Source organism: Lytechinus variegatus, chromosome 7 (genome assembly GCF_018143015.1).
Source record: "Lytechinus variegatus isolate NC3 chromosome 7, Lvar_3.0, whole genome shotgun sequence".
In the NCBI taxonomy this organism is placed as follows: domain Eukaryota; kingdom Metazoa; phylum Echinodermata; class Echinoidea; order Temnopleuroida; family Toxopneustidae; genus Lytechinus; species Lytechinus variegatus.
Genome location: NC_054746.1, coordinates 10,554,631 through 10,566,099, shown reverse-complemented (window position 1 = coordinate 10,566,099; position 11,469 = coordinate 10,554,631). Strand labels below are relative to the sequence as shown.

The following is an 11,469-nucleotide window of genomic DNA, read 5'->3' as shown; positions in this document are numbered from 1 at the left end:
TGAAAAAAAATACTTTTTTAAATCAAAAAATGGTCTAAATAGCCCTTTATTCCCTTTAATTTTCTTAATTTGAGCCCCCTTAATGTGCATGCGCCGGGTCAAGCAGGTGTTTATCTTGTTGCCCGAGTCGAGTTCTACAAGTTAGGATAGGTGGTTACCCTGGCTAGGCCGTCGGGATATCCCTGGGGGCCCCTTGAAAAAATACTTTTTTTAATTAAAAAAATGGTCTAAATAGCCCTTTATTCCCTTTAATTTTGTTAATTTGAGTCCCCTAAATGTGCATGCGCCGGGTCAAGCAGGTGTTTATCTTGTTGCCCGAGTCGAGTTCTACAAGTTAGGATAGGTGGTTACCCTGGCTAGGCCGTCGGGATATCCCTGGGGGCCCCTTGGAAAAAATTCTTTTTTAAATAAAAAAAATTGTCTAAATAGCCCTTTATTCCCTTTAATTTTGTTAATTTGAGCCCCCTAAATGTGCATGCGCCGGGTCAAGCAGGTGTTTATCTTGTTGCCCGAGTCGAGTTCTACAAGTAAGGATAGGTGGTTACCCTGGCTAGGCCGTCGGGATATCCCTGGGGGCCCCTTGAAAAAAATATTTTTTTAAATAAAAAAAATGGTCTAAATAGCCCTTTATTCCCTTTAATTTTGTTAATTTGAGCCCCCTTAATGTGCATGCGCCGGGTCAAGCAGGTGTTTATCTTGTTGCCCGAGTCGAGTTCTACAAGTTAGGATAGGTGGTTACCCTGGCTAGGCCGTCGGGATATCCCTGGGGGCCCCTTGAAAAAAATACTTTTTTAAATAAAAAAAATGGTCTAAATAGCCCTTTATTCCCTTTAATTTTGTTAATTTGAGCCCCCTTAATGTGCATGCGCCGGGTCAAGCAGGTGTTTATCTTGTTGCCCGAGTCGAGTTCTACAAGTTAGGATAGGTGGTTACCCTGGCTAGGTCGTGGGGTTATCTTGGGGGCCCCTTGGAAAAAATACTTTTTTAAATAAAAAAATGGTCTAAATAGCCCTTTATTCCCTTTAATTTTGTTAATTTGAGCCCCCTTAATGTGCATGCGCCGGGTCAAGCAGGTGTTTATCTTGTTGCCCGAATCAAGTTCTACAAGTTAGGATAGGTGGTTACCCTGGCTAGGCCGTCGGGATATCCCTGGGGGCCCCTTGAAAAAAAATACTTTTTTTAATCAAAAAATGGTCTAAATAGCCCTTTATTCCCTTTAATTTTGTTAATTTGAGCCCCCTTAATGTGCATGCGCCGGGTCAAGCAGGTGTTTATCTTGTTGCCCGAATCAAGTTCTACAAGTGTGGATAGGTGGTTACCCTGGCTAGGCCGTCGGGATATCCCTGGGGACCCCTTGAAAAAAAATACTTTTTTTAATTAAAAAATGGTCTAAATAGCCCTTTATTCCCTTTAATTTTGTTAATTTGAGCCCCCTTAATGTGCATGCGCCGGGTCAAGCAGGTGTTTATCTTGTTGCCCGAGTCGAGTTCTACAAGTTAGGATAGGTGGTTACCCTGGCTAGGCCGTCGGGATATCCCTGGGGGCCCCTTGAAAAAATACTTTTTTTAATTAAAAAATGGTCTAAATAGCCCTTTATTCCCTTTAATTTTGTTAATTTGAGTCCCCTAAATGTGCATGCGCCGGGTCAAGCAGGTGTTTATCTTGTTGCCCGAGTCGAGTTCTACAAGTTAGGATAGGTGGTTACCCTGGCTAGGCCGTCGGGATATCCCTGGGGGCCCCTTGAAAAAAATACTTTTTTTAATTAAAAAATGGTCTAAATAGCCCTTTATTCCCTTTAATTTTGTTAATTTGAGCCCCCTTAATGTGCATGCGCCGGGTCAAGCAGGTGTTTATCTTGTTGCCCGAGTCGAGTTCTACAAGTTAGGATAGGTGGTTACCCTGGCTAGGCCGTCGGGATATCCCTGGGGGCCCCTTGAAAAAAATATTTTTTTTAATTAAAAATGGTCTAAATAGCCCTTTTTTCCCTTTAATTTTGTTAATTTGAGCCCCCTTAATGTGCATGCGCCGGGTCAAGCAGGTGTTTATCTTGTTGCCCGAATCGAGTTCTACAAGTTAGGATAGGTGGTCACCCTGGCTAGGCCGTCGGGATATCCCTTGGGGCCCCTTGAAAAAAAAATTAAATTAGAAATTTCCAACCCTTTTATTCCCTGACTTTTGTCCCCTAAAAAATCCTCGTATTAGGGGAAGCCAGCTATTTTATGGTTGCCCGAGTCGTGTTTCACCTTTTAAACCCCCTAGCTAGCTTTCAAAACCCCTAATTTTTGAATATCGAATATTGAATATCTGTCCAACTTCACACGCGTTTGAATATCGAACCTGAATATCCAACCAACTTCACAGTTTGAATATCGAATATCGAATATCCAACCAACTTCACGCCGGTGAACGGATGGTCGATGCGAGCATGTATTTGGCAAAAGTTTATAAAAGTGAAATGTTTGGCTATTCCTTCAAATATGGCGAGATTTTTATCTGCAGAAGCATCATTTGAAGATATTGATGACTGGTTCAAGATTGGCAAGGCCAAGCCATCATTCCCAGCTGCAATTTCCGCCAGTGCAACGGGAGGATCTGGAAAGTTGCGAACGGAGCGCTACGAGGAGTCACTGCGGAAGACTCGGGCAAGGCAAGGCTTACAATCACGGTAAAAACAAAACGTGTTCTCTGCTCTGCAGCTGCATATTATGGTGGTGGTGCGGGGCGGGGGGGGGGGGGGGGCTTACTGCGAGGAGGCGGAAAGAGTTCTTCTTGCGACAGCCACCCAAAATAGCATAATACTGTCTTGACGTCTGGTTCATTCACTGATTTAGTTCCTGATCCCGTTTCTCTAGATTTTGTCTCGCCTGCATGCACATTAGCAGAGCGAGACATAGGCGCCGCTTTTCCGACGGCACCCATGGGTTCAAAGCATCTCGCGTGCGAAGGAATATCAGTCGAATGCAACGCGACACACACGACACAGTTAAACTTTTCTGGGCTTTTGCCCACATAAAATATTACTTAAAATTTTATATATCACATTCTGCTATGACACTTACCGAATCATTTAGATCCTTCCGTGACTTCTCCTTGAAGTTTCTTTTAAAAAACATGTATATTTTCTTGATCTTTAGTGAAGATTTTACGGAGATGAAAACTGCTCAGCGCGGATATCAATTTTCGCCTAAAGAGGGCGCGCGATTTATATTCATATCAAAGACACGACAAGGGAAAGACTAGGCACCTACACTACTTCTACACGCAAATCGACGCAAGGCATTACGCGAAGTCCGTGAAGTGTCCAATCTTTTCATTGTATAGACTTTGGGATACCGTATACGTATTATTGACGTTCGTTAAATCCTCTACTGCTGGTTTCTTTCCAGGCATGTATATTATTTTCATTTTTTTTTATTAGTCATCTTTTTAAATTCATTGCAAATAAGTGTTATCATCACCAATAATAATCTTTAATTATGTTTTTGAAGGTATTTCATTCATTGGTGCCCATAATTAGTAAATTAATCATAAGGATTGCGCATTCCAAGAATTTAGATACAGTTATAAAATTACCGAGGAGCTGAATCAAGTTTGTGAAATTATTAGCGCCACCAACGGGCTTCCTTGTATTTCCGTGGAAGAGACAAGCGAAGTCACTTTCGAGGCCGAGGTAAGCGAAATTTGTTTTTTTTTAATGATTATTATTTTATTATTATTTTCATATTTCTTTAATCTATTGCTACTTACCGGCAAGAGCCCCGGTGCGTAGCGAGAAGGAATTTTGGCAAATATTACTTCAGCAATGAAGCGATGTTTGCCGACTACTTTGAAATCCAGGGTCAAACACGGTCTATTGTACGAGGTTAGTACATACTAACCTCGTACAATGTGTGAGTGTTCCGACGGCAGCGCGTATGTCATCTCATAACTTAGAAAGTTTATCATGGACCTAGTTCATGAAACTTGGACGTAAGGGTAATCAAGTATTACTGAAGATCCTGCCAGAGATTTAGTTCACATGACGAGGTCATTTAGGGTCAATGAACTTAGACTGTGTTGGGGGAATCCATATCGAAATTTTTACCAAGTGTAAGTTTTTGAAATGTTGTCATAACTTGGATTGTATATGGATCTAGTTCATGAACCTTAGCCATAGGCTTAATAGTGTATCACTGAACATTATGCCTAAGTTTTAGGTCGCATGGCCAAGGTCAAAGGTCATTTAGGGTCAACAAACTAACCATGTCGGGGGTATTCGTGGAATTGTCATAACTTTGAAAATGTATGGATCTAGTTCATGAAACTTAGACATGAGAGCAGTTATGTATCCCTGAACATCCTGTGCAAGTTTCAGGTCACATGATCAAGGTCAAATGTCATTTAGGGTCATTGAACTTTGATATAGATTTTGGGAGTATTTGTGGAATTGTCATAACTTTAAAAGTTTATTTGTTTCATGAAACTTGGACATGAGAGTAACCATGTATCCCTGAATATCCTGTGCGCATTTCAGGTCACATGACCAAGATCAAAGGTCATTAAAGGTCAATGAACTTTGGCTGTGTTGGGGGTATTTGTTGTATTGGCATCATAACTTAGAAAGTTTATGGATCTACGTTCATAAAATATAGACATACGGGTAATCAAGTATGTTTTTGCTCATGTTTTAGGTCATATTGGGTCATTGGACATAGTATTTTATTGAGTGTTTTTTTGTGAATAATTATTCAGTAGCTGTTTTCAAAGTCAGCACTGCTGCTATATCGAATCGCGTAATGCAGGCGAGACTGCCAGAAGAGTTCCCTTTGCGACAGCAACCCAAACTTGAAAATAAGAATATGGAGAAGGTTCAAAATAATATATCTAGGCCTAGCCGTAATATAGAACATTATATGGTGGGAGAGTGGCTTTATTCTGTCCAATTTTCGAGCAGGATCAAATGCTTGTATTTTTCCATAGACATTGGTTTATTTAGTCAGTGAAGGTAGGCAGGACAACAACAAAAAAGGAAACAGCATTTCTACTAAAAAGCATTACCCTTATATATTCTTTGTTAGGATTAGTATCACAGACATTGCTCAAACCTTACCTCAAAATCTCCTAAATAGTGAAAAATAAGGTTTAAATACTCCACAAAGTCATGTATGCATATTGGTTCATCCCTATATGCTTTACTGTTTGGGCAGTTAAAAAAGTGATGAGAACGGTGTCCTAGTACACCTTCAAGACCTAATTTCCTCTTAGGTATGGAGTGCTTATTATTTTTACCATTTGTATTTGTTTTATTTTAAAAGCCCAAAGCCTCAGCCAGTCCGCTCTCAGTCCTATGCAGAAAGATATCGGAAGGAATGGGAGGAGCAACAGCTTGAAGATGACGTATCTAACCTGCACATTGAGGAAGACAAGCCCCTCCCTAGCAGTGCTATGTCAGGTATGTTTGATCATTTATTTTGTTAATTTGCTATTTTGAAATATTTGAATTATAGAATGATATTAAACTGTAGGAATTTTTTTTTATTTGTGATTTCGATCATAAAATTGTCTTTAATTTTTTTTATTGTAATATTTAGGTTCATGGATATTTTTATGAAACTAGTATTTGAAAATGAAAACCAAGTAGACAGTTATGTATGCATATGATAATGCACCTGTTTCAAACATATTTTGGTGTAAATTAATGTCACATACTGTATTTTGATGAATGTTAATGTCTCATACTGTGATATACATTAATCTAACATATTTTGAAGTGTGTTAATGTCATATATTTTGATGCATGTTAAAGTCATATATTTTGATGTACAATAACATCACAGATTTGGAGAGTATGAGTGTTATGTCAGGAGCGAGACCAGTCTTGCCTGATGAGAAATCTGCGGAGGAAATGGTCAAGGCATATGACAATTACAACTTTGATCATACCTACAACGAAGAACTGCCCATTACAAAACACAAAGATCAGGTGAATTAGAATATTATAAGTTCAATTTTTTGTCCGTGTATTGTTTGTCTTAAATTTAATTTGTTACATTCAAATAAGTGTTATGCCATGGCCAATCACCCTAAAGATACTATAGTGATTCATGGAACTAAAGAAATAATTGGCATTTATCTGATCAGAATAAGATCCAGTGGTTACGAATCTCGTCTTTCAATGAGAGGGGCGTGGGTTCGAATCTCGGCCATGGCATGTTTTCCTTCTGCACTCAACCCAGGTGAGGTGATTGGGTACCCATCAAGATTAATTCCCTGATCGCACCTTTAGCAGCTGGAGCTACATCAGGGGTAATATATAGTGCGCCAGAGAATAGGAAACTAAATAAATCGACACCTCATAAATGCTAGGTATTATATATTTAAAGTAAATCTATGTGAGAGCTCATCTGGTATTCATCTTATAATTTATGATGAGTCTCACTTTTTATTTTTTTAACTCTTTCTATATTGCACATTATTTGCTCTCCTTGTGATATTCCCCCCCCCCCTTTGGTTTCAGGGTCAAAACACCATGAAAGCAACTGTTAAGACTTTAAAAACAGTTGACAACCTCATTTTATCCCCTCTCTTATTCTATTACACTTGTGATATTTTATTTCCTTTTATGCTTTGCAGAATCTAAACACCATGAAATCAACCGATATCACTTTAAAAATGGTTGCCAACCTCATTTATGGGCTCTCTTTTCTGATCAAACTTGAACTATATTCTCCTTTTTGCTTTGCAGGTTCTGAACACCATAGAAAGCAATCAGGTGACCATAATTCAAGGTTCTACTGGCTGTGGCAAGACAACTCAAGTACCGCAGTATATTCTTGATGATTACGTGTGCAAGAGGAAACACTGTAACATTGTGGTGACACAGCCAAGAAAGATTGCAGCTATTAGTATTGCGCGCCGAGTGTGTGAGGAAAGAAGATGGCAACTTGGCAGTCTTGTTGGATACAAGGTAATGGAGATATTTTCTAGGATTTGATTGTATTTATTGTAGAACAACCAAAGTAAATGCTGTAAATTCTGTATATGGAACCTTGAGTACACCCTATGAAATATGAAGAAAAAAACACTGGATGGTATTCTAATAATTAACTAGAATTTTTAACCACATTTCTTCGATTTTGATTACTTTTATCATGTATCAATTAATTCATTATATATTTTTGTATATTCCTATTCTCCCCATTTCATGACTCAATTAAATTTTGACTACTTTTTGCCTCCGGATACAAATAATCATTAATTGGTGAATGAGTTAACATAAAAGTGGGGTCTAAGTTAACCTAGGCATAACTAAACCATGACTATCAGAATATCACCCAGTATAGGCAATTCTGCTTTAACACCACATGTTTATAAAAGAATTTTGTGGTAATATTCTCCCTTGAAACTTTATCCATAAAGACCATGTGGTCATTAAAATGGCAACTCTTATCTCTCTCTTGGTAGTTTGATATACAGATCCACTACATATTTTTTGCAGTTTAAAAAGTCATGCTTAAATCTTTGTGAAACACCCCCTTGTCATACTAAACAATTCCTTTCATGAAATGCCCCCTGATGTTCTGTTTCTCATGAATTGTTTTGATAGGTTGGTATGGACCGAACAACATCTCTTGACACTAGGTTGACTTACATGACTACAGGCGTTCTCCTTCAGAAACTCATCAACACAAAGACTATGAATGAGTACAGTCATATCATTTTAGATGAGGTATATATAACCGCTTTGCTATATCTTAAACAGTTACCGAAAGTTATATATTCTTTTTTTAAGGTATATGGAGGGCTTGTATCCACTTGTTCTACAACCAGTCAACCAGATGGTCTACTTTTCACTCTGTTTGACCTATTGTTTTTGTGATAGACAATATCTCTTTTGTGTAGTATATAAAGAAGAATCTGACCATAGATCCATTTCATGAAAAATACAGTCAAAACAACTTTACAATAACAGTTATAAGCTACTAAAATCTTTCAATCTGATTGGCTTATACTAAATTTGTTGTAAAAATTGTGCATTTGTTATTATAACAAGTCTTTGTGAAAAAGGACCCAGTAGATTTTACTCATTTTGACAATGATTGCTGTGAAAAAAATGTGCTCTTAGTCAATCTAATGCAAGGTTATCAGTAGATTTTGATAGTTGTCTGTGAAAAATCATGGATTAATTGTTTCATGAAATGACTCCCTTGTGCTTTAATACCAGGTTCATGAAAGAGATCAAGATACAGACTTTGCTATGCTGGTTGTAAGGAAACTACAGCGTACTTGCTCCAGGCACGTTAAGGTTAGTGCATTATAAGTGGTCAATTGAGTTTCAGTATTGTATTGATTTATGCCTCTTTCCACAGGAAACACTACTTTGAAATTAAAGAAAAAAAATTTTAATTATTGCATTTTTTTCATTAGGAGAAATACAGCATATATGATTAAAAATCATTAGAAAAAATGACTATTATGTACATACATACAAAATACAAAATAATAATGAAATTTTTCAGAAAATGTTACAAACATTTTGGTTTGCAGTCGTCCCTCCTGTTTTGTTCTGATTTTCTCAATATTCTTAAATTGTTTGTAGCAGATTTTGGGATGATTCAATGAAAGATCTTCATCCCAAAGCATTCCATTTTGGGAAATTTACAGGCGATTTGGGCTGTGACGTGAGAGTGACATTGCCACCTCCCCCCCCCCCCCCCCCGTCCAGTCCACATTGGACCTTGGTGTTTGGAAGTTCCCTTTCCCAAAGCTAACTTAAAGGGCACATGTCTCCCAATCTCTAGTCATGGAAGATGAGTGGATTGGTGCTGATTAGTCCAATCTGGACTACATGTCGGCCCCCTTGTATTTTCTGCACTAGTTTTATTTTTTTCTGTTCTGATTCTTTTACCATCATTGCCATGACAGGTGATTCTGATGTCGGCTACCATTGATGTGTCTCTGTTTGGAGAATACTTTGCCCTCCCAGTAAGAGGATCACTAGAGATGCCTCCTGTTGTCAGCGTAGAAGGGAAGGTCTTTGACGTAGAGGAAGCGTACCTTGATAACCTCACTAGGTTTGGTCTGGTAAGAACCCAGTGGAAAATAAAGTGCCATCCCTAAATAGAAGCTCTTGAATCTACGCTAATCAAGATAAACGCTCTAAATTGGCAATGTGATGAAAACTACAAAATTCACTGTTTTAAATTGCAAGGTGGCAACTCTCCCAGTGAGATGATCACGAGATATGCTTCCTGTTTTCAGTGTAGAAGGGAAGGTCTATGTTCATCCTCCAACGTTCACAGCATAAGTCTTACAAATCTCTCATAAAAAAACCATAACAACTATTGAGTACGCACCAAAAAACAAAATACATGTTATTTTGGGATTAGCCTGCCAAGCTACTTAGCATTCATACGTTGCTGTCTAAACAAAATTTACCAGCTATACTCCATAATGCTGGAAAATATATGATGTAGAGGAGGTGTACCTTGATAACCTCACTAGGTTTGGATTGGTAAGAACATGTTAAAGCCTGTCTATAGCTTTGAAATTCTTATGCCTCTGCCCTCAATAGGTGGTACTGGAGGTATTATGTTTTCTGGTAGTCAATCCATCCGTCTTGCTTTTGTTTTCATGATTACTCAAGAACAAAAATAAGTAAATAGTTAATCTTAAATCCTACTACAGTATCCTACCAAATTCAATATCTAATTCATTTTTCACTTCAGCTTATCTGAACATGTTACGACTGTTCATTCAGGTACCCGACCTCTCAACAAATAAGTACACAGTAAGCTACAGACTGCCATATCACAAATACCATTCCATTCCATTAAAGGTAATGATTATTTTTTTTGTGTGTATAGGTCCCACGTCATAGGCCCGATATGATGCCCACCATCTACAAGGAGACCTATGATTTAGCCAAGAACTTGGTCTGTAACTTTGACAACATGGAGAGACAGGAACAAGGGTAAGAATTTTCTTACCAGGGGCCCATATCACAAAGTTGAGTGATTGATCATGGTGCCGATCCTGCAAAGAATTACTGATTATTGTATTTATTATATTTAATCATAAATTTAACCCCCACGATCATTCACTAAACCTTCTGAAGTAAGGTTTAACTTAAACTCAGGTTTAAAGTTGTAGTTTAAGTATGGACAGCCAATTGTTCCATGAATCACTAACAGTAGAGATATAATATTTCAGCTCATTTGGCTCTCAACCTTCTGAAGTAAGGTTTAACTTAAACTCAGGTTTAAAGTTGTAGTTTAAGTATGGACAGCCAATTGTTCCATGAATCACTAACAGTAGAGATATAATATTTCAGCTCATTTGGCTCTCAAAGCATTCGTAATTGTCTTGGAAGTATAAGTAGATGATTGCCTTCACCATCGATGGATCAGGAAAGAGCAGAGTAAACCTAAGAAACATGCAACTTAATGATAAAAGAATTGACACTTTTGGCTTTCCATAATTTTAGCATTTTGGTTAGACCATGGTCTAAGTTAAACCTGACTTCAGAATACGTGCCACTGGGTCTAAGTTTAAAGGCCTAGTTTTGTTAGCCCATTTTTGTCCTGTTGTACTCTTGGTTGAATGATCCTTAAGGAGCGGAGATTAGGCTTACCTGTACATTGTGTGCGAGCAAGCCAGAGGAAGGGGAGGGGTGATATATCTTTTAAGTGCTCAGAGATGTGGTTCCAATGTATCAGACACTAAATTATAGCAGAATGTTATCATCAGCAATGATGTAAAGAACATGGCATCATATTGGTAATGTAATCATTTTGAGATGGAGTAGAGATACCAGTAACTACAATTTCCCTTTATCATCTGCCATCAAGTTTATTTTGACCGTTATGATGTTTGTTTTGAGCAGGTAAGTCTGGGCTTATTATCATGATTGTTCCCTTTATTTATTTATTTTCGATAAAAGCTGATTAATTTCATTTTCAAAATGTATTATTTTTTAGCTTGAAAAGGAGCCTCTTGATAAATAGATTTTATGTAGAACAATCTTAACTTCCGGGAATACTCGAATACAGTAATATTATCAAGCATTTTACTATTTCACTATTAACGATGGACAAGCTTTTATTTCCATTTACAAGAGGAAAATCCTGTTTTCTTTAAATATCTGTTAGGATACCAGCCAACAATATGGTTAAGAACAGGGGTACAGTGCTGGTTTTTCTTCCTGGTGAGTATAGATCATGTAACATACTTGGTCTTGTGGTTCTGACTCTGACTGTTCAGTCAGAGGGTCATGGGTTCAAATCCTAACCATGGCATGTATTTCTTCAGCAAGAAATTTATCCATATTGTGCTGCACCCAACCCTTCAGCCTGTTGCATAAAACTTTTTACTTGAGAAAACTCTGGAAAAAATTGAAAACTAAGGTTAGTCTGATTTCTGCCATTGACTTTAACACAGGGCAAAAACTCTGGTAAAAACAACCTGAGCTTTCTCAGGTAAAAAGTTATA

At 37.8% G+C, this 11,469-nt stretch overlaps 1 protein-coding gene across 1 annotated transcript in view; it reads left to right on the top strand.

Moving 5' to 3' along the window:
- The first annotated feature begins 2,408 nt into the window (after nt 1-2,408).
- LOC121418422 (ATP-dependent RNA helicase TDRD9-like) overlaps nt 2,409-11,469 on the top strand; it is a 44,136-nt gene continuing 35,075 nt past the window's right edge. The window contains exons 1-9 of the mRNA XM_041612272.1: nt 2,409-2,665; nt 5,295-5,431; nt 5,817-5,962; nt 6,725-6,946; nt 7,586-7,708; nt 8,204-8,284; nt 8,905-9,063; nt 9,846-9,952; nt 11,130-11,185. Coding sequence (XP_041468206.1) covers nt 2,418-2,665; nt 5,295-5,431; nt 5,817-5,962; nt 6,725-6,946; nt 7,586-7,708; nt 8,204-8,284; nt 8,905-9,063; nt 9,846-9,952; nt 11,130-11,185 — 1,279 coding nt within the window. The 5' untranslated portion in view covers nt 2,409-2,417. The remainder of the gene's footprint in view (nt 2,666-5,294; nt 5,432-5,816; nt 5,963-6,724; nt 6,947-7,585; nt 7,709-8,203; nt 8,285-8,904; nt 9,064-9,845; nt 9,953-11,129; nt 11,186-11,469) is intronic.